The following is a 24,183-nucleotide window of genomic DNA, read 5'->3' as shown; positions in this document are numbered from 1 at the left end:
TTTTTTCCCCAAAAGTCTTGGCAATCATTGAGATGTTTTTTAGCAAAATTGAGACGAGCCCTAATGTTCTGTTTGCTTAACAGTGGTTTGCGTCTTGGAAATCTGCCATGCAGGCCGTTTTTTGCCCAGTCTCTTTCTTATGGTGGAGTCGTGAACACTGACCTTAATTGAGGCAAGTGAGGCCTGCAGTTCTTTAGACGTTGTCCTGGGGTCTTTTGTGACCTCTCGGATGAGTCGTCTCTGCACTCTTGGGGTAATTTTGGTCGGCCGGCCACTCCTGGGAAGGTTCACCACTGTTCCATGTTTTTGCCATTTGTGGATAATGGCTCTCACTGTAGTTCACTGGAGTCCCAAAGCTTTAGAAATGGCTTTATAACCTTTACCAGACTGATAGATCTCAATTACTTCTGTTCTCATTTGTTCCTGAATTTCTTTGGATCTTGGCATGATGTCTAGCTTTTGAGGTGCTTTTGGTCTACTTCTCTGTGTCAGGCAGCTCCTATTTAAGTGATTTCTTGATTGAAACAGGTGTGGCAGTAATCAGGCCTGGGGGTGGCTACGGAAATTGAATTCAGGTGTGATACACCACAGTTAGGTTATTTTTTAACAAGGGGGCAATTACTTTTTCACACAGGGCCATGTAGGTTTGGATTTTTTTTCTCCCTAAATAATAAAAACCATCATTTAAAAACTGCATTTTGTGTTTACTTGTGTTATATTTGACTAATGGTTAAATGTGTTTGATGATCAGAAACATTTTGTGTGACAAACATGCAAAAGAATAAGAAATCAGGAAGGGGGCAAATAGTTTTTCACACCACTGTATAACATGTTTTCTGCTGTCGATCGGGTGTTGTGGGGATAGTTCTTAAACCCCGAGATTGACAGCGGTGCCCCAGAGGTGGGACTTCCTTTTTTTTCTTTATTTCTCCTTATACAATTTCTTGTATTAGGAATTTGTTAGTTTTCGCATACCCCTTGGGGTCAGAGCGCAGGGTCAGCCATTGTACAGCGCCCCTGGAGCAATTACAGGTTAAGGGCCTTGCTCAAGGGCCCAGCAGAGTAGGATCTCTTTTGGCAGTGACGGGGATTCAAACCGGCAACCTTCGAGATACCGGTGCAGATCCTTAGCCTCAGAGCCACCACTCCGCCTCAAAAAGCGCACCATTTAAAAAGAGAGAGAAGAGAGCCAAGAAGGTGGGGGGAAAAAATCAAATCAAAAAGCAGATCAGCTACTGCGTGGGCCATGTGACGAAGTCCAGGAGCTTCTACAGTCCTGTCAATTGTGTGGCAGTAATTCTTTTTGACCGGGGAATTGAACGTTCCGCTGTTTCCACGGACTCGGGTGAGCTATATCGAAAAAAAAAAAAAAATATTATATATATACATCTCCATCCATTTTCCAACCCGCTGAATCCGAACACAGGGTGTCACAGGGGTCTGCTGGAGCCAATCCCAGCCAACATAGGGCACAAGGCAGGAACCAATCCCAGGCAGGGTGCCAGCCCACGGCAGTATATACATATATTATATATACTGTTCTGTATCATGGCAGAAGACTAACTGTATATCTTTTATGGCGAAGACATGATTGCTGCTAGGCAGTCCGCAATTACTAGAACTCTTCGCTTCGCCTGCCGGCATCAGGGGTCAGAACTGTGGACTTAATTATAAGCTCTGGAAGGAGAACTGGGGGAAGGAATATTCTTATTGTATATATACAGTACTGTGCAAAAGTTTTAGGCAGGTGTGAAAAAATGCTGTAAACAAAGAATGCTTTCAGAAATATAAATAATGATTGTTTATTATCAATTTACAAAATGCAAAGTGAGGTAACAAAAGAAAAATCTAAATCAAATCAATATTTGGTGTTACTACCTTTTGCCTTCAAACCAGCATCAATTCTTATCAGTCCACTTGCACAAAGTCAGGGATTTTGTAGGATTCTAGTCAGGTGTGCAATCAACCAATTCTACCAAACAGGTGCTAATGATCATCAATGTCACACGTAGGTTGAAACACAGTCATGAACTGAAACAGAAACAGCTGTGCAGGAGGCTTATAACTGGGTGAGGAACAGCCAAACTCTGCTACCAAGGGGAGGTTGTGGAAGACAGTTTCATGTCATGGCAAGATTGAGCACCGCAACAAGACAAAGTAGTTCTACTGCATCAGCAGACAAAGATTTCAAAGCAGAGTGGGGTTTCAAGATGTGCTGTTCAAGCTCTTTTGAAGAAGCACAAAGAAACAGGCAACGTTGAGCATCGTAGATGCAGTGGTCGGCCAAGAAAACTTAGTGCAGCAGATGAAAGACACATCAAGCTTATTACCCTTCGAAATCGGAAGATGTCCAGCAGTGCCATCAGCTTAGAACTGGCAGAAACCAGTGGGACCCAGGTACACCCATCTACTGTCCGGAGAAGTCTGGCCAGACGTGGTCTTCATGGAAGAGTTGCAGCCAAAAAGCCATACCTCCGACGTGGAAACAACGCCAAGCGACTCAAGTATGTATGAAAACATAGGAACTGGGGTGCAGAAAAATGGAAGCAGGTGCTCTGAACTGATGAGTTAAAATTTGAAATATTTGGCTGTAGCAGAAGGCAGTTTGTTCGTTGAAGGGCTGGAGAGCGGTACAATAAGGAGTGTCTGCAGGCAACAGTGAAGCATGGTGGAGTTTCCTTGAACATTTGGGGCTGCATTTCTGCAAATGGAGTTGGAGATTTGGTCAGGATTAATGGTGTTCTCAATGCTGAGAAATACAGGCAGATACTTATCCATCATGCAGTACCATCAGGGAGGCGTGTGATTGGCCCCAAATTTATTCTGCAGCAGGACAACGACCCCAAACAAACAGCCAAAGTCATTAAGAACTATCTTCAGCGTAAAGAAGAACAAGAAGTCCTGGAAGTGATGGTATGGCCCCCACAGAGCCCTGATCTCAACATCATTGAGTGTGTCTGGGATTACATGAAGAGACAGAAGGATGTGAGGAAGCCTACATCCACAGAAGATCTGGGGTTAGTTCTCCAAGATGTTTGGAACAACCTACCAGCAGAGTTCTTCAAAAACTGTGTGCAAGTGTACCTAGAAGACTTGATGCTGTTTTGAAGGCAAAGGGTGGTCACACCAAATATTGATTTGATTTAGATTTCTCTTTTGTTCATTCACTGCATTTTGTTGATTGATGAAAATAAATGATTAACACTTCAATTTTTGAAAGCACTCTTTGTTTACAGCATTTTTTCACACCTGCCTAAAACTTTTGCTCAGTACTCTTTATGTATATATATATTTGTAGCGCTACATATAAGGGTTATTTAGGGTTTTTTGGGGGGGGGGGGGGGATTGTATTTTTTTGTTTTTGATGTAATATATTCCTCATGTTATTATACAGATTGACCATTAGTGTTTTTTTTGTGGACTATAAATGCGGCGGCATCAGGGGTGACTGAACCTTGTAGAATAAGGGGTATACAGGGGATTTATTGGGGTGTGATATTGGCCTATCCTTTTATCATCTGCCGCCACTTAGGACAGATTAGCAGTAGCGATCGTCTTGTGTCAGTGTGGCGGGACAAACTGTTACAGTATCTTTCTATTAACACTAACATAACCACAAATACATATTCACTCTTCTGCTACATAAGGTGTACGTGTGGCTATACTTAAACACATGCATTTTTGCTGTGGGTTAGCCACTACAGATCTGTTACCTGTGTAGGTTTCCAAGAGTTCAGCTGACTGTCCAAAACAACGTCATAGCAGAAGGCTCCAGACACAACTAAAGAAAGGCAAAAAAGGAAAATCAATTAAAAAACATTCCTCGCAACATAATACCCTTCATAGCTTCCATGATTTAAATTTCAAAAGTAATAAGAAGAAATAACCAACACCTAAAAGCAAGGGTGTCCACTGGTGATCCTGGATGGCTACCTGCCACTTTCTCATTTGGTGACCAATTTCTGCTGTTAATGGACTTCTTGCCTTATTTAATACTCTGTCCTCTATTTTTTTTTCCTCAAAGGCAGCCAAACAAAAAATTAGATGTGAAATAAGCCAACAGATCAATTCTCAACAATTTCTTAATTAGAAGCCGATTCTTGTAATTAGTTAAATACTGTTATTTCATGGCTTGTTGGTGGCTCTCATTCTGAAACAGCAGCTCTGGAAATGTCTAATGATTTCCTTTTTAAGAGGACCATCAAAATGACTGCTGACCTATTCAGACCAACACTACTAAGATCTTCGTCTTTCTTTGTCTTCCAATGTTGTATGATGTATGCAGGTTAGCTTGTCAAGTGTTGGCTCACTTTATATCTCATTATTATTTGGCTACTGAAAAGGAGAAACAGACCCCCGTGACCCTGTGTTAGGATATAGCGGGTTAGAAAATGACTGACTGACAGAAATAATGAAGGGGTCTGAGCCTTTAATACCAAGTCAAAGACAATTAAGACAAAATTTACTCAGCAGCAGAAACTGGTTAATAATTAGGGTTAAAATGAAAACCTCACTACCATCCTATAGGCCTTGCCTTTCACTCTTGCTGATACCCATCTGTCACAAATCACTCCTGACAATCTTCTTCAACCTTCCTGCACTCTATTTTTCACAATCCCCATTACTCAAGTACTGTTGATCCCAAGTATTTAAACTCGTCCACCTTCACCAACTCTACTCCTTGCATCCTCACCATTCCACTGACCTCCCTCTCATTTACACACATCAATATTTATGAGCAGAGCCTCCAATTAAAACACAATGGCAAAGGAAAAGCTATAAAGGCAGTTCTAGAACAACCCAAAACTAAACCACTGCTTGACTCGAATGATAGCAATGATGATGTTGTGCATTAGACATTGACATAGAGAGTGAAAGTGCAATGATGATGTGAATTGGACGTTGACTAGGAAAGTTAAAGTGATGCATGATATGGCACTGTACAACCAAACCGCTGTAAATATGCCCAGTGAATTTGGTCTTGTCAAGTTTTAGCAAGGTGCTACAGTAGATGCATGACAAAAAGGAAAACCAATTGCAATCAAGTGCAAGGACAAGCAAGACATTAAGCACTGTTCACTATGCAGCAACTGTTAATGTTCATGTCCGGGGAAATGCAGAAGTCACCAAGCCTAGCGCCGTTTCGGTCTGCAATAACGCAAGGGGCGCTTCAATCACGCAGGTCAGCCACTGATCCTTTTACCCTTTCATGTGTAAGCAACAGAAAAAAATATGTAAGAAAAACATGCAAAGAAACACGCTTCTACTGTCCCAACTGCAACATCAGGCACTGTGCTGATGACCATCTCAAAAGGTATCACACAAAGGACATGTACTAAATCTGCATCAGTACAGCAGTACACACTAGACATACCTTTTCTACTGTATTTATGTTGAAGTTGTGGTATTTAGAGGTTTCTGTTACACATAATCTGTGGTGGGTTGGCACCCTGCCCGGGATTGGTTCCTGCCTTGTGCCCTGTGTTGGCTGGGATTGGCTCCAGCAGACCCCCATGACCCTGTGTTTGGATTCAGCAGGTTGGAAAATGGATGGATGGATGTTACACATAATAGCATTTTTTCTTATTGGAAATAATTCAAAGTTTTGGCATGTTTTATCCTGGTGTAAAGGTAACACCAAGGAGCTACAATCCTGAAGTAAGTCATCCTGTGCAGTCACTCTGATTGCTCCTCCTTTCTGGGAAATGGTTTAGGAACATTTGTACGGGTACCACTAAATTCAGGGACAGTTTTATCTTCAAGTCATAAGGCTACTTAGTAGCCACTCATATTAACAACTGCCCGTCTAAATCTGTATATACCGCATAGCTTTATGCTGCTTTTGTACTACTGGCATAAGTCTGTGGATTTTCATTGCAAAGTGTACATATACAGAACAACAAAACTGAACAAAGATGCAGTCCATATTTTAAAAATGGAGGAAAAAAATTACATTTTCAAAACATGCTCTATGATTTCAGTCTTGCATGATGCCCTACAGCAGGGGTCCCCAACTCTGGTCCTGGAGGGCCGCAGTGGTTGCAGGTTTTCATTCTAATCCTTTTCCTGATTAGTGACCTGTTTTTCCTGCTAATTAACTTCTTTTGACTTCATGTTAATTGACTTGTTTTTTAATATTTGTTTACCTGAATTTCTTCATCGTTCCTCTGAATTGTTTCATTTATTTCCTTTAACAAAAATGAAACGTGAAGTGAATCAGCCAACAGGGCCTCAAACTCCAACCAGTTGCTTAATTAGGCTGTGATTCTTGTTTTTAATTAAACTCGTTCTTTAATTCCACGGCTTGTTGCTGCTCTCATTTAGAGATAGAGATAGAGATAGAGACAGACAGACAGACAGACAGACTTACTTTATTAATCCCCAAGGGGAAATTCAATAGCAGACATTTCCTAAATTGTTCATTTTCTCTTTTGTAAGAGCTCTGTTAAAATGTTTTGGGGACCTGAGCAGATCAGCGTTCCTGAGACCTTCACCTTTCTTTATTTTCAGATATTGCATGAGAGACACAGTGCGCTGGTCGTGTTTTGGCTCATTTTGTGCCTCATTATTGTTTGGCTGCTAATTAAGGAAAAGGAAACAATTAAGCAGTCTGAGTCTTCAACAGCAAATCAAATCAAATTAATTCAAAAGAAGTTAATCAGCAGCAAAAACGGGTCACTAATTAAGAAAAGGGTTAGAATGAAAACCTGCAGCCACTTCAGCCCTCCATGACCGGTGTTGGGGACCCCTAACACTACAGAATTCAGTGTTAACACATCTTAAAAGTGGAAAAGTCACACGGGACATATTAAGTGCACTGAGGTAGCAAAGAATAAGCCAAATTGAGCATTGAGTTCACTGATCACCCACTTTGAGTTTGGAAGTAATGAACGCCTGAACCTACCATAGACACCCTAACTTGACTATTCATGGTGTACACCAGAGGTGGGCAAAGTCAGTCCTGGAGGGCCGCAGCGGCTGCTGGTTTTTGTTCCAACCCAGTTGCTTAATTAGGAAGCAATGCTTGCCAATAATTTAAATTTCATGGCTTGTTGGCGCTTTAAGGCCGGGTTTATACTTCACGCGACGCAACGCATGCTGCAGCGGACGCTCCTGCTACGCAAGCATTGTAGTGTTTATACTTGCACGCGTACTTTACGTAAATCTGGAAGAATCCACCAGGTGGCAGTGTGAGATATTATCACGGTGAGAACATGTTCGGCTTCTCTGTGTTGCGAATTGCCTAGAACACCCATTAAATTCCGATGACACCTTACCACAATATCTCTGAAAAGGATGTTTATTGATTAAATCCAGGGATATGTCCATTCCAGCAAGTGTTGGGCACGAGTGAGAAACAATCCCTGGACGAGGCCTCAGCTCATCGCAAAGTGAATCCAAGCACACACATACTCTAGCGTCATTTTAGCGGCTCCAAATCTGCATATCTTTGGAAGGAAACTGGAGCACACTGAGGAAACCCAGCAGGAAAACGTGTAAACTCCAGGCAGGGAATATCACCGACGTGACTCCCTGTAAGACAGAAGTGCTAACACTCCGCCACCGTGTCACCCCCATGTGTATAATTATTAACAGTATTCATTATTTAAACGAAATTACCGATTTATCTGTAAAATGTAATATACATACTTTCATGCGTGAAAAGTGATATCAAGTATAAATCTAAGGATTCTAAATGTGCAGAGTTGGAATATCATACATTTAATGTGCTCAGTGTGGTGATCTATTGCTGGCGATTCGCTGCTGTCAGAAGCAGAGGAAGCCCTAGAAAAAAAAAATGGCACAGAAGATGGTATGTGAGACTTTTAAAATGTATTGTGTCACTATGATTGGGAATATTCGACGCTTGAATATAAAAGCACCACGAATACATCTGTATGTCGACATTTTGATTCACCACATCAAACCATTTATCAAACATCGAAGCGCGCACACCGACCTCGTAGGATCGGCAAAGCGGCTTTCTGTCACATGTAGATAGTAAACAGAGACTCTGACGTCACATTCCAACTTTTAGCACACTGCGCCCAAAGACTTAGCTGGTATTGCAACTTGCGCACGCATCGCATTAATTTCTGAGGACCTGCTCAGAGGACGCATCAAATGAACGCTGAGAACGCGTGGCAGCCATGATGTAGGCGCATACACGTTCTGAGCGTGAAGTATAAACGAGCCCTAACTCTGCTATGTCAGCTCATTCTCATATCCTGGACTTGTTTCCTCTTTCTAAGGATATCATCCAAATGATTTGAAGGTTAAAATGGAAGAGTAATTCTCATTCCTTCACTTTTTTCTCTTCACTTTCCTTCCAAGTATTTAATTAAACCCAATAGTGCATAATAAATACACACAGGTGTCAATGGTAACAAGCTAAATGGAGAAATGCTGCTCTCTTTTGTCATTTGCATGCTATTGCTAATTAGGAGCAATTAAAAACCATGACTACAGCTGTTTTAGAATAAAATAAGCAATAAGGGTTCAAAATCTTAATGAGCGAGACTAAAGTGAAACAGAAGTTGAGCAATAAGTGCTTCTTATTAAGCAATTGGGTTGGAACAAAAACCTCCAGCCACTGCAGCCCTCCAGGAACGACTTTGCCCACCCCTGGTATACACAGTAATGCACAGAATACTGTAGTGAAAAAAACGGGAGACAATTGACTGTACGGAGTAACAGAATGCTCATTCATACAACAAAGGAAACGGTGGATAACACACACACAAAAATGAAATGAGTTGAAAATGGTGCAAGATACTTTGATGGAGCGGCTTTATCCAAAGTTATAAGTTGATCTTACCTGGTACCTCGGGACTCTGAAGCAACTCAACAGAGAACTCCTCCTTGAAGGCAGTCTCCACAACATAACCCAGCATCATTGCACATGAGCGCCAATATGCCTGAGGGGATGGAGAAAAATAAAAATAAAAGGTAAAGGTGTTTAGTAAGTGGAAAACTAGGTGTTGTATCATACTAAAAGGCAGACCACTGAAATTAAACCTGAAAAGTCACAATTACATTTGAGTGCTTTTCTGAAGCCAAAAATACTCTTATGCAAAGTAACTTAAATATCTTACACAGAACGGCAATAGTTGAACTACACCTACAGTCCGGTAGAGAAGAGTATGACTCGGGGTAACACTGAATTAATGGCACTCCTATGAAACTCTTTAGGAGAAATGGACACCAATGGCAAATATGCACTGGCACAACCGTCTTTAATGGGCAAAATGGGGGAAATTAGTGAATTCCAAATTCTACGCGGTGGTGTGCTGGGGAGGCAGCATTAAGAAGAAAGACGCCTCACGCCTGGACAAACTGGTGAGGAAGGCAGGCTCTATTGTTGGCATGGAGCTGGACAGTTTGACATCTGTGGCAGAGCGACGAGCGCTCAGCAGGCTCCTATCAATTATGGAAAATCCACTGCATCCACTAAACAGTGTCATCTCCAGACAGAAGAGCAGCTTCAGTGACAGACTCTATTGACCATAGAGTATTCCGACTCTAAGCTGTATAAACTTGAATACTTATTGGATTTAAGCATATCAGGTGATGTGTATTTGCGTAATGAGGGAGGGTGTGTCCTAAGAAGATCAACACTCTATATCAAGGTGTGCATAATTATTAGGCAGCTTGTTTTCCCTCAGGCAAAATGGGCCAAAAAAAGAGATTTAACTGACACAAAAAAGTCAAAAATTGTAAAAAGTCTTTCAGGGAGATGCAGCACTCTTGAAATTGCTCAGATATTGGGGTGTGATCACAGAAGCATCAAACATTTTGTTGTAAATAATTGCTCAGATATTTGAGCGTGATCACAAAACCATCAAACGTTTTGTTGTAAATAATTGCTTAGATATTGGGGCGTGATCACAGAACCATCAAACGTTTTGTTGTAAATAATTGCTTAGATATTGGGGCGTGATCACAGAACCATCAAACGTTTTGTTGCAAATAGTCAACAGGGCCACAAGAAATGTGTTGGGGGAAAAAAAAAACAAATTAACTGCCAAAGATTTTGAAAAGAATCAAACGTGAAGTTACCAGGAACCCATTATCCTCCAGTGCTGTCATATTCCAGAACTGCAATCTACATGGAGTGCCCAGAAGTACAAGGTGTTCAGTCCTCAGAGATATGGCCAAGGTAAGGAAGGGTGAAACCCGACCACCACCGAACAAGACACATAAGTTGAAATGTCAAGATTGGGCCAAGAAATATCTGAAGACAAATTTTTCAAAGGTTTTATGGACTGATGAGATGAGAGTGACTCTTGACGGAGCAGATGGTTGGGCCCATGGCTGGATCAGTAACAGGCACAGAGCTCCACCTCGACTCAGACACCAGTAAGATGAAGGTGGGGTACTGGTATGGTCTGGTATTTTTAAAGATGAGCTAGTTGGACCTTTTCAGGTTTAAAATGGACTCAAAATCAACTCCCAAACCTACTGCCAGTTTTTAGAAGACTTTATTCAAGCAGTGGTAAAAGAAAAAGTCTGCATCTTTCTAGAAGACCATGATTTTTATGCATGACAATGCTCCATCACATGCAACGAAGTACTCCACTGCACGGCTAGCCAGTAAAGGCCTTAAAGATAAAAAAAAAAAAAAATGACAAGGCCCCCTTCCTCACCTGACCTAAAGCCCTTCTTAAATGGCAGATTTACAGGGATGGAAAACAGAACACCTCTCTGAACAGTATCTGGGAGAGGCTATGGTTGCTGCTGCACAAAAAGTTGTCAACACATCAAGAAACTGACAGACTCCATGAATGGAAGGCTTATGACTGTTATTGAAAAGAAGGACGGCTATATTGGTTTTTTGAAATGTCAGAAATGTTTATTTGTAAATTGAGTTGTTTATTATTCTCACTTTAACAGATGAAAACAAACAATTGAGATGGGAAAATTTTCGTTTCTCCTTTAGTTGCCTAATAATTGTGCACACATATGTATTCCCCCAAGAATGTTCACACTCACATTTCCTTTGTAAAACATTCAAGTTACAGGTTTATTAACGTTTTGGATTGACTGATTGCACTGTATTTGTTCCATATTAAAACGAATCCAAAAAATACAACTTGCTTAATAACTGTGCACATAGTGTATACACTCTGGACGGGGCGTACTAACTTTTGCATGGAACTGTAGATTATCACATGAAAATGTGTTTCTGAATTTTACAGATACCAATTGGTGGTTGTATACCTGTGTACATTTCTGGGCCTGTCAAGTGAGAAAAGTATGAAATGAGAAAATTAAACTGAATTAAACGACCTTCTAAATTAAGATGGAGTATAACATCTGCTACGTATTATGTTACTGTAATAATATCTCTGCTTCAAGATGTCAAAACCATTTGTCCAGTTTTATACACTTGGTCATGATCTGCATCCAGTCAGCCAATGGCGGGTTGCTACAAATGTAACATGGCACAGCACTTCATCTCAGAGCGGTTTCCAATGTTGAAGGATACACAGAAGTGTGAACGCTCTCTGTGTGGTCAAATGGAGATCCCAAGATATTGAAAAGATGCTGGGTTTATAAGCAATATTAAACTCATCCCGTGAAAGGGTATGTGGACAGGATACAGGACTTGTGCCCAGCAATTCTAATCTCTGAAGGGGTCATTTCAAACCCTGTGCTAATTTTTTATGGGGGGGGGTTAGGGGGTGGTTGGAGGGGAACAGTTAATTACAACATGGAGCAGGCACCTTGTTCACTTCTTCTGGATCCTGGTCCTTAAAAGTGAGGAATTTAATTTCACAGGACTGAGTGAGTGGGCGATTCATGTCCCACACTTCTCCATTTACCAAGGCCAGAACAGAGTTGTCTGTGTACCATTCACTAAGATCTGCAAGTAGTAGGAAACACAAGATATGACTGATTAGAGATTACAAAAAGATTGATTCATTATTTTTTCAGATGAAATAAACGTGCAACTGGCAAACAAGACATCACATTACAAAAGTAACGGAGGGGACACCTACCCTTTCACACAGACAATAGAGTTGCTTGATATTATTGCTTAACACTAGAATCCCTGAAGCTTACAATTTTTTTTGTTGTCCTTGACCTCCTTAAATTTTCCTAACATATGCCAAGAAGATCTTAGCTCCTTATTACTGTGCTGTTAGCCCGCTTTTGTTTTGCAAATATGTGGATTAGCAGAACGCAGCCTACAGCACCCCACCCCCCCCCCCCCCCCCCCCCCCCCCCCCCCCCTCAATTCAGTCAGATGAAGGCATCGCCCTGCTGAAATCCTCAAAGCTGAAGTTTGTGTCAAACTGTTTACCTTGCGATGCGTTTGTAAGGAATTATACAGGTAACGTAATACCATGATTTGAAATACATACAATTCATGTGTAGTCCGTGTCTACAACGATCTGTGTAAATAAGAATGACAGAGGAAATGCGAGGCAAAAAATGCTGAACACACAGCTAAAATCAAAAATGCTTTCATATGTTTTAGTAATAACAACATAATTTTGACATGAAGTGTAGGATGGTGAAGCCCAAATATCTAAGAAACACTTATGCAAAAATTGTAACAAAACAAGTATGTTTTTATTCAAGAATAAAACCGAAGAAAAAGAAATTCCTCAAATGACATGTTGCTGAAGCCCAACTATCAGTCGAGGCAAAATGAAAGATGTTTGCATGTGTGTGTTTTTGCACATTTCACTTACAACCAGTTGTCACAGTGGTAATGCTTCTCTGTGACGATTCGGGTTCAGTTCCATTCTCCCATTTTGCTTCTGGGAGCTCTGGAACCGACACCGTAGGTAATGTTACCAATGAGCTAGGCAGTGAGGCACAAACAATGAAACAAGGGGATGGTGCAAAAAGTGCAATGTGCTTTTATTTAAAACCAACAAACAAAACAAGTCAGTGTGTCTAAAATAAAGTGCAATTCTTCTCAATCCTTAAATAAATAATTAAAACAGAGGTGAAATCGTGGAGGTTAAAAACCTTTCGAAAACAACGAGGTTAAAACAATGGCTGGAAGCAGTCCCTTTAAACAAATCAGCCCAGTGGCTTTCTTCTACTGGTGACTCCCCTGCTTCTCCTGTTCAGGCTATGCAGCAGGGAAGCCACCCTACCTGCAGCTGACCTTCATTCTACCTTCTTCTGCTGGTTCGTTCGCTTCACCAATCCCAGGCTCCGATGGGCTTCACTTAACCGCGACTTGGGTTCCCCAGCAACCAGGGTGCTCACGCTGGGGCTTTCACATCCCAAGTCTCGACTCTCGCTGCCTTCTTGGCCTTACGCGGTGAGCCATCCTTCTTCCGGTCACTCCTGCTCTTCATAAAATGCTCAGTGGGAGCGACCACAATCGACTCCTCCTCGGGTGTCGACCAAACACCCAGACTCACTGCTCAGCTGCCCTAAAGCCTGCGCTTGTTCGTTCTCGCTCTCTTGCACCGGCTTTACTTTCCCCACTTCCTGCCTTCTTCTCCTGCAACCTCCGTTCACTTTTCCTTTTCTTCCTCCCTCCTAGCCGCCTTGCGCTTCTATTTATTACGGGGACGTGGATCAGATGTGGTGATTAGCAGCTCCCGGCGCCAATTACGGATGTGGATGACTCCTCACCTGTACACTTCTATTTATTACGGGGACGTGGATCAGATGTGGCGATTAGCAGCTCCCGGCGCCAATTACGGATGTGGATGACTCCTCACCTGTACACTTAAGCGAGGACCGCCCACATCACAAACACCCCCGGGAACTGCTTCCACCACACTACCACACCCCCTCTCTAGGATATCACGCGATTATTTATTTAAAAAGTTGCCTTTTTGACGTGAGCTGTGGACTCGCAACACCACATTCTCCGGCAGGCGTCTGCACCGATGGCATAGTGGATAAGCTACCACTTAACAATTGCGAGGTAAAAGTTTTGAATCCCGCATCTGCTCTGCATTTAGCACTCTGAGTACTGAGCTGCTTATTATTATTATCATATAACAAAAAAGCATACATTTGATGGAAGTCTCTAACATCCCGTGTAAATCTATGGTACTTCTAAAGAATATTACTTTTCCTCGCACATGAACATTCATATCAAGTCATTTGAACGATTTTTTTTTTTTATCCAGTTGTATTCATTGATTCTTGAATAAAATGACATGTTGATGTGAACGTTTGTGTTCGAGGAAAAGTAACATTCACCATAGACACTGCAGTGTGTTTGCTCAACAAGACACCAACAAGAAATGACGAAGCTGTGTTTCTGCGTCTCTTTTTATCCCTTCAGTGCTAACTTTTACAAGTACCATAAATTTACGCCGGCTGTTACAGACTCAAATCAAAAATATGTTTTTATTACATAATAGTAACGATATAATAGCAGCTCACTTCTCAAAACGGTAAATGCGAGGATAACCCGTGATCGAACCCACAACCCCTTGACTATAAGGCAGCAGTCCTTACCGCTGCACCAACTAAACTGAAATGGCTAACTTGTATTGATTGAGAGCTGGACTTCACTTTTTATACATTGCCAGTAACATGTAAATTGAACAATTTCTTTTTCGTCAGTTACATTCTTGAATAAAAGTTCACTTGTTTAGTTATACCTTTTGTGAAAGTGTTTATTTGATATTTGGACTTCAGTCTTCACATATTATTATGAGGAAGTCGGGAGTGGCAGAGAAGTATGTAAGAGTTGTACAGGATATGTACGAGGGAAATGTGACTGTGGTGAGGTCTGTGGTAGGAGTGACGGAGGTGGGATTACATCAGGGATCGGCTCTGAGCCCTTTCTTATTTGCAATGGTGATGGACAGGTTGACAGACGAGACTAGACAGGAGTCCCCGTGGACTATGATGTTTGCTGGTGACATTGTGATCTGTAGTGATAGTAGGGAGCAGGTTGAGGAGACCCTGGAGAGGTGGAGATCTGCTCTAGAGAGGAGAGGAATGAAGGTCAGTAGGAACAAGACAGAATACATGTGTGTGAATGAGAGGGAGGTCAGTGGAATGGTGAGGATGAGGGAGTAGAGTTGGCAAAGGTGGAGGAGTTTAAATACTTGGGGTCAACAGTACAGAGTAATGGGGATTGTGGAAGAGAAGTGAAAGAGAGAGTGCAGGCAGGGTGGAGTGGGTGGAGAAGAGTGTCAGGAGTGAGTTGTGACAGGCGGGTATCAGCAAGAATGAAAGGGAAGGTGTAAAGGACGGTAGTGAGAGCAGCTATGTTATATGGGTTGGAGACGGTGGCACTGCCCAAAAAGCAGGAGACACCGAGGTGGAGGTGGCAGAGTTAAAGATGTTAAGATTTGCACTGGGTGTGACAAGGATGGACAGGATTAGAAATTAGGACATTAGAGGGTCAGCTCAGGTGGTATGGTTGGGAGGCAAAGCAGAGAGGCGAGATTGCGTCAGTCTGGACATGTGCAGAGGAGAGATGCTGAGTATATTGGGAGAAGGATGCTAAGGATAGAGCTGCCAGGTAAGAGGAGAAGAGGAAGGCCTAAGAGAAGGTTTATGGATGTGGTGAGAGGGGACATGCAGGTGATGGGTGTGACAGAGCAAAATGACGAAGAGAGGAAGAGATGGAACAAGATGATCCGCTGTGGCAACCCCTAACGGGAGCAACCGAAAGAAGAAGAAAATCTTCACACGTTAAACACTTCATGTCAACAATTTGTCAATTATTACTATAACATGAAAAGTTTCTGTTTTAGCTATGTATTCAACATTTCTTGCCTCGCATTTCCTGTCATCCTACATTTATACATATCATTGTAGACATGGAACACACATGAAATGTACAGTATGTATTCCAAATAATATATTACTTACCCTCTACAATTCCAGACCCCTGACTCCCAAATAAAGAGACTTGAGCTGTGAGAATTTTGTGCCGGACTCAATTTCAGCTGCACCCGGGGGTGATGGAATAGCAGGCTGTCTGTGGCTTGTGCTAATCAACACATTTGCAAAACAAACAACACTGTTGAGGAGGTGCAAAGGAAATAAGGGTGGCCCGGCATTACAACTTTTTTCATAGGTTTCAGGGATTCTAGTGTTAAATATACAGTGCATCTGGAAAGTATTCACAGCGCATCACTTTTCCCACATTTTGTTATGTTACAGCATTATTCCAAAATGGATTAAATTCATTTTTTTACCTCAGAATTCTACACACAACACCCCATAATGACAACGTAAAAAAAGTTTACTTGAGATTTTTGCAAATTTATTAAAAATAAAAAAATTGAGAAAGCACATGTACATAATCCTAGAAATTTGATTCTGTTCATCTGGACAAAGTTTTTTTAAGTGGGAGAAATATTTCGAGACTTATCCAAGTCTCTTCCTCAGTCTCAATTGACTGCAGGTTTCCCCAACCTTATAAACAGTACCTTTGCTTAATCACAGAGACTAGCACCATTGACAAAGGGCCAGTTGATCAGTGATATGCAAATTGTCCACTGATTAGTAGACGTGTGAACCATTCATAGAGGGTTGAGGAATGGCTGCAATCACCGCATTGTAAGATGGCGACAGATGTACCCTTAGGCCCCCTCCTCTGTTCAGAGATGGTCGTTCCTTTTTCACGTAAATGGCCTCGATTCCTCTCTCAAACCAGCGCCCCTCCCTGTCCAAGATGTGCACCTCTTCATCTTTAAAGGAGTGACCACTATCCTGTAGATGTAAATAGACTGCAGAGTCCTGGCCTGACGAGGAAGCTCTTCTGTGTTGTGACATGCGCTTAGCCAGTGGCTGCTTGGTTTCCCCGATGTACAATTCACGGCACTCCTCCTCGCACTTAACTGCGTAAACTATGTTACTCTGTTTGTGCCGTGGGACCCGATCCTTGGGATGGACCAATCTTTGGCGTAGCGTGTTTTGGGGTTTGAAAGCCACTGAGACCCGGTGTTTCGAGAAAATGCGCCTCAGCTGTTCCGATACTCCTGACACATACGGGATCACTAAGGGTTTTCGCTTAGGCAGTGGCTGTCCTTCCTCTCTCATGAATTGCTTGGAGCGTTCTTTAGGTGTCCTCCCTGCTTTGACAAAGGACCAGCTGGGATATCCACATTTACTCAGGGCCTTTTTGACGTGGTGTTCTTCTGCTTCCCTGGCCTCTGAATCTGTGGGAATGGTGTTAGCTCTGTGTTGTAGAGTCCTAATGACACCTAGTTTGTGCCAAACCTTAGATACTGGTCCGTATGTGTGGGTTTACGGTACACATCCACTTTCAAATGTCCCCCGTTGCCGATGGAAATTTCACAGTCTAAGAAGGTTAGCTTGTTATTTTCCATATCCTCTCTGGTGAACTTGATGTGTTTGTCCACCCCGTTAATGTGGTCTATGAACTGTGGTACCTCCTGAGATCTGATTTTCACCCAGGTGTCATCCACATATCTGAACCAATGGCTCGGTGGTGTTCCAGGATAGGATGATAGAGCCCTCTTTTCCACTTCTTCCATATATAAATTGGCTACTATAGGTGAAACAGGGGAACCCATGGCACACACGTGCTTCTGCCTGTAGTACTGGCTTTTGTATATGAAATATGTGGATTGAAGACACAGTTCCAAAAGCAGGCACACTTGGTCTGCGTTGAGAGAGGTTCTTTTACTGAGAGTGGGGTCATTCTGTAATCTCTTACGTACTACCTCCACTGCTTCAGTCACTGTGATTAAGCAAAGGTACTGTTTATAAGGTTGGGGAAACCTGCAATCAATTGAGACTGAGGAAGAGACTTGGATAAGTCTTGAAATATTTCTCCCACTTAAAAAACTTTGTCCCGATGAACAGAATCAAATTTCTAGGATTTCCTTACCTGGATTATTGAGCATGTATCGAGACACATGTACATAAGTATTCACAGCCTTTGCTTTGAAGCTCCAAATTGAGCTCAGGTGTATCCTGTTTCCCCGATCATCCCTGAGATGTTTCTGCAGCTTCGTTGGAGTCCACCTGTGGTAAACTCAGTTGACTGGACATGATTTGGAAAGGCACACACCTGTCTATAGAAGGTCCCACAGTTGACAGTTCATGTCAGAACACAAACCAAGCATGAAGTCAAAGGAATTGTCTGCAGACCTCCGAGACAGGATTGTCTCGAGGCACAAATCTGGGGAAGGTTACAGAAACATTTCTGCTGCTTTGAAGGTCCCAATGAGCACAGTGGCCTCCATCATCCGTAAGTGGAAGAAGTTGGAAACCACCAGGACTCTTCCTAGAGCTGGCCGGCCATCTAAACTGAGCGATCAGGGGAGAAGGGCCTTAGTCAGGGAGGTGACCAAGAACCCGACGGTCACTGTGTCAGAGCTCCAGAGGTCCTCTGTGGAGAGAGGAGAACCTTCCAGCAGGACAACCATCTCTGCAGCAATCCACCAATCAGGCCTGTATGGTAGAGTGGCCAGACGGAAGCCACTCCTTAGTAAAAGGCACATGGCAGCCCACCTGCATTTAACTCCCTTCTCTATCTCTTATTTATATAGATATTTACTTCTCCCCTTCTTTTGTCTAATGTTGCCTTATTAAAAAGCTTAAAGAAATTTTCCTTTAGCTAAGCTCTCCTTCTCAGGGGTAGGGCTTGATTTGTTTTCAAATTTGTTGGGTTATAAATTGATCTGTTTGTATGGAATGATTACAATGAAAATTAATAAAACAAAAATATAAAAAAAAAAAAAAGGCACATGGCAGCCCGCCTGGAGTTTGCCAAAGGGCACCTGAAGGACTCTCAGACCATGAGAAAGAAAATTCCCTGGTCTGATGAGACAAAGATTGAACTCTTTGGTGTGAATGCCAGGCGTCACGTTTGGAGGAAACCAGGCACCGCTCATCACCAGGCCAATACCATCCCTACAGTGAAGCATGGTGGTGGCAGCATCATGCTGTGGGGATGTTTTTCAGCGGCAGGAACTGGGAGACTAGTCAGGATAAAGGGAAAGATGACTGCAGCAATGTACAGAGACATCCTGGATGAAAACCTGCTCCAGAGCGCTCTTGACCTCAGACTGGGGCGACGGTTCATCTTTCAGCAGGACAACAACCCTAAGCACACAGCCAAGATATCAAAGGAGTGGCTTCAGGACAACTCTGTGAAGGTCCTTGAGTGGCCCAGCCAGAGCCCAGACTTGAATCCGATTGAACATCTCTGGAGAGATCTTAAAATGGCTGTGCACTGACGCTTCCCATCCAACCTGATGGAGCTTGAGAGGTGCTGCAAAGAGGAATGGGCGAAACTGGCCAAGAATAGGTGTGCCAAGCTTGTGGCATCATATTCAACAAGACTTGAGGCTGGAATTGCTGCCAAAGGGGCATCGACAAAGTATTGAGCAAAGGCTGTGAATACTTATGGACATGGGATTTCTTTGTGATCCATTTTGGAATAAGGCTGTAACATAATAAAATGTGGAAAAAGTGATGCGCTGTGAATACTTTCCGGATGCACTGTAAAAAGAAGAAATGTTGAAATGGTGTGATATTTTTACTCTGTTCCATTTAGTGTTACAATTTGTTTAAAGATCTTAACTATTTCTTGTGAAAAATATACAAAAAAAAAAAACAACCCTATCAGAAAGGGCACAATTATCTTCTCACAGCATTGAAACATTAATAAACTCTCCACTCTAAGGTCTTTTTATCTAAGATTATGCCTAAAGAGATAAATAAAGATACATTTGTCTGTTTTGAACTCCAATATCCAACTTTATTCCAATCACAAAATGCAATTAAATGACATTAGATGCTCCAAACCTCAAAGGATATGAGCCGACACGCATACTCACGCCTGGCACAGCTGTAGGGCGTGGACAAGCCTTTGTTCATGATGAACATGGTTCCCAGGTCAGCATCTCCTACCAGCTGTACCTCAATTTTCTCTATTCGTGGGATGAGGGACTGCTGACGTGCTTTCTCTTTGCTAAACATCTCATTACGTAGCTTCTGGATTTCAGGAGTGGATGGATGATGTGTGACTGGCCGAGATGCAGCAGTGCTGGACATCAGACCTGAAAAACATGCAATAGTGAAAGTCAAACACCCCACTGGGGTTAAAAACAATTCACCAAATTTAACTATAATATGGTGGCTACAGTCTTTACTTCAAACAGCTCCTCTAACACTGTTTTGTGTAACAGACAGGGCTGATGTTACCTCAGCGAGCCAAAGCAACTGTTGCTTTGGGAGTTATCAGTGATATAACGCTACTTGCAATGATATTAAAGGAGTTTTTGGATTTTTCTTTCCCCTTCCTCAGCCACTATTCTCCTTTCAGATGGACCTAAACAAGAAAATAGGAGGAACTTCCACCAACGCCATTACTGCTATCAACTGTGCCATAACACATTAGTGAGGCAAGTCCTATCCATCAGGGCATCACATATGGAACTGTTTAGATATTGTACTGAATTAAATACCACCCCCCCCCCCCAGTAATTTTATATATATATATATATATATATATATATATATATATATATATAAAAGCTAAAAACCACTGACTTACTCATCCCAAAATCTCCCAAACCATGAGGACTTCGGACTGAAATGTGGAATGTACGTTACCCTTTGCCCATAGGTGCTCGCTAAGAAATGGTTTTAAAAATGTCGTGGTCCAAGCGCAAAATTTTATAGTTTTTTTAGACCCATTTGTATGTCTGTCCGCTTTTCACGAGAGAACTACTTAACGGATTTAGATCAGGGTTTTTACTATAATTTGCTTGAACATTCTGTTGATTTTGCGACTTCTCTCGTTGCGCTAAGATTCACAATTCACTTGCGGTACCGATTTATTAGCACTAATCCGAGAGAGACTTATCAGGCTGCAGGGAGGGGGGCGGGGCCCTCTTCACTCACATGTCTGCCTCGGGGCGTAACCTTCACTCTGTTTAGTTAGTGAACGAGAGAACTACTTAACGCCTTTAGATCTTTTTTTTTTTTTTACAATAATTTACTTGAACATTTCAGTTGATTTTGCGACTTCTTTCATCGCACTAAGAATCCTAGTGCGCTTGCAGGAGCGATATATTCGTGGTAATCTGAGACAGCGGCTGCGGGCTAAGGGGAGGGAGAAGAGAGACAACAGAAGTAGAGAGCTGGGCGGGGCCTCCTCACTGTCCTGTTTCACTAATATATACGGGAGAAGCCGCGGGGGATGGCTAGGCTTCATATATACAATGGAACCTCGGTTCACGACCATAATTCGTTCCAAAACTCTGGTCGTAAACCGAGTTGGTCGTGAACCGAAGCAATTTCTCCCATAGGATTGTATGTAAATACAATTAATCCGTTCCAGACCGTACGAACTGTATGTAAATATATATATATTTTTTTAAGTTTTTAAGCACAAATATAGTTAATCAAACCATAGAATGCACAGCGTAATGGCAAACTAAATGTAAAAACATTGAATAACACTGAGAAAACCTTGAACAACAGAGAAAACTAACACTGCAATAGTTTGCACTATAGTGCTAGGAACCACTCGCTAAAAACACTTTTTTTAATGAGTTTTAAGCACAGGGGAAAAAATGAACATTTGAAAAATCCGTAATTTAATAAACCACCAAGAAAAGTAACATTGCAACAATGCACGCTACGAACCAATCACTGTAAATAGAACTGAAAACAAAAACAAGCCTTCTCTACCTTATGCGTCCCTCGCTCTCTCTCTCTCGCTCCTGTGTGTGTGTCTCTCTCTTTTACAAGCCTGGAGCGCCTGTGTGTGTCTCTCTAGAGCGCTCCTGTGTGTGTGTGCGCGCCTCTCTCGCACTGTCTCGCGCTGCCTGTGTGTGTGTGTCTGTGTGTCGTGCTCTGCACAGGAAGAGACTGAATATGTACAAACTGAAAGGGAACCTGCCTTGTTCGTATACCGAGTGTGGTCGTGAACCGAGGCAAAAGTTTGGCGAACTTTTTGGTCGTAAACCGAGTTGTACGTGTACCAAGGTTCCACTGTGTATATATATATATATATATATATATATATATATATATATATATATATATATATATATATATGTGTCTTTATATCCACCTTTACAGATATATCTGTCTATCTATATTATCTGAATACTACTGACTCACTCATCACGAAAACTCCCAAACCATGAGGACTTGAAATTTGGAATGTAGGTTACCCTTTGCCCCTAGGTGCTCGCTAAGAAACGGTTTTAAAAAGTTTGTGGTCCAAGCACGAAATTTCTTATAGTTTTTTAGACCCGTTTGTCTGTCTGTCTACTTTTCATGAGAGAACTACTTAATGGATTTAGATCTGTTTTTTTTTTTTACTATAATTTGCTTGAACATCCCAGTTGATTTTGCGTCTTTCTCATCAAACTAAGTATCATAGTTCGCTTGCGTTTCCGATTTATTAGCATGAATATGAGAGAGAGAGAGACTCATCGGGCTGTGGGGCCCTCCTCACTCACGCATCTGCTTCGGGGCAAAACCTTAACTCCGCTTAGTTAGCTAATGAGAGAACTACTTCACGGATTTAGATCGTGTTTTTTTTCTATAATTTGCTTAAACATTCTGGTTGATTTGACGACTTCTCTCATTGCGCTATGAATCATAGTTCACTTGCAGGAGCGATATATTCGTGCTAATCCAAGACAGAGGTCGTCGGCCGATGGGGAAGGGGGAAGACTGGTGTCAGGAGTAGAGAGCTGGGTGGGGCCCTCCTTGCTGTCCTGTTTCACTAATATGCGGGCGAAGCCGCGGGGGATGGCTTGTGGAACATAATTACAGTGGTGTGAAAAACTATTTGCCCCCTTCCTGATTTCTTATTCTTTTGCATGTCTGTCACACAAAATGTTTCTGATCATCAAACACATTTAACCATTAGTCAAATATAACACAAGTAAACACAAAATGCAGTTTTTAAATGATGGTTTTTATTATTTAGGGAGAAAAAAAATCCAAACCTACATGGCCCTGTGTGAAAAAGTAATTGCACCCTTGTTAAAAAAAATAACCTAACTGTGGTGTATCACACCTGAGTTCAATTTCCGTAGCCACCCCCAGGACTGATTACTTCCACACCTGTTTCAATCAAGAAATCACTTAAATAGGAGCTGCCTGACACAGAGAAGTAGACCAAAAGCACCTCAAAAGCTAGACATCATGCCAAGATCCAAAGAAATTCAGGAACAAATGAGAACAGAAGTAATTGAGATCTATCAGTCTGGTAAAGGTTATAAAGCCATTTCTAAAGCTTTGGGACTCCAGCGAACCACAGTGAGAGCCATTATCCACAAATGGCAAAAACATGGAACAGTGGTGAACCTTCCCAGGAGTGGCCGGCCGACCAAAATTACCCCAAGAGCGCAGAGACGACTCATCCGAGAAGTCACAAAAGACCCCAGGACAACGTCTAAAGAACTGCAGGCCTCACTTGCCTCAATTAAGGTCAGTGTTCACGACTCCACCATAAGAAAGAGACCGGGCAAAAACGGCCTGCATGGCAGATTTCCAAGACGCAAACCACTGTTAAGCAAAAAGAACATTAGGGCTCGTCTCAATTTTGCTAAGAAACATCTCAATGATTGCCAAGACTTTTGGGAAAATACCTTGTGGACTGATGAGACAAAAGTTGAACTTTTTGGAAGGCAAATGTCCCGTTACATCTGACGTAAAAGGAACACAGCATTTCAGAAAAAGAACATCATACCAACAGTAAAATATGGTGGTGGTAGTGTGATGGTCTGGGGTTGGTTTGCTGCTTCAGGACCTGGAAGGCTTGCTGTGATAGATGGAACCATGAATTCTACTGTCTACCAAAAAATCCTGAAGGAGAATGTCTGGCCATCTGTTCGTCAACTCAAGCTGAAGCGATCTTGGGTGCTGCAACAGGACAATGACCCAAAACACACCAGCAAATCCACCTCTGAATGGCTGAAGAAAAACAAAATGAAGACTTTGGAGTGGCCTAGTCAAAGTCCTGACCTGAATCCAATTGAGATGCTATGGCATGACCTTAAAAATGCGGTTCATGCTAGAAAACCCTCAAATAAAGCTGAATTACAACAATTTTGCAAAGATGAGTGGGCCAAAATTCCTCCAGAGCGCTGTAAAAGACTCATTGCAAGTTATCGCAAACGCTTGATTGCAGTTATTGCTGCTAAGGGTGGCCCAACCAGTTATTAGGTTCAGGGGGCAATTACTTTTTCACACAGGGCCATGTAGGTTTGGATTTTTTTTTCTCCCTAA

General features: G+C 42.1%; 1 protein-coding gene across 1 annotated transcript in view; it reads right to left on the bottom strand.

Annotated features, from left to right (window-relative positions):
• Positions 1–24,183, bottom strand: part of mrpl39 (mitochondrial ribosomal protein L39) — a 60,450-nt gene that overhangs the window by 21,705 nt on the left and 14,562 nt on the right. Inside the window, exons 2-5 of the mRNA XM_028792934.2 lie at positions 19,764–19,985; positions 11,727–11,866; positions 8,819–8,918; positions 3,714–3,781 (exon numbers count right to left, since the gene is read on the bottom strand). Coding sequence (XP_028648767.1) covers positions 3,714–3,781; positions 8,819–8,918; positions 11,727–11,866; positions 19,764–19,985 — 530 coding nt within the window. The remainder of the gene's footprint in view (positions 1–3,713; positions 3,782–8,818; positions 8,919–11,726; positions 11,867–19,763; positions 19,986–24,183) is intronic.

Source organism: Erpetoichthys calabaricus, chromosome 4 (assembly GCF_900747795.2).
Source record: "Erpetoichthys calabaricus chromosome 4, fErpCal1.3, whole genome shotgun sequence".
In the NCBI taxonomy this organism is placed as follows: domain Eukaryota; kingdom Metazoa; phylum Chordata; class Cladistia; order Polypteriformes; family Polypteridae; genus Erpetoichthys; species Erpetoichthys calabaricus.
This window is presented reverse-complemented; position numbering and strand designations above follow the sequence as displayed.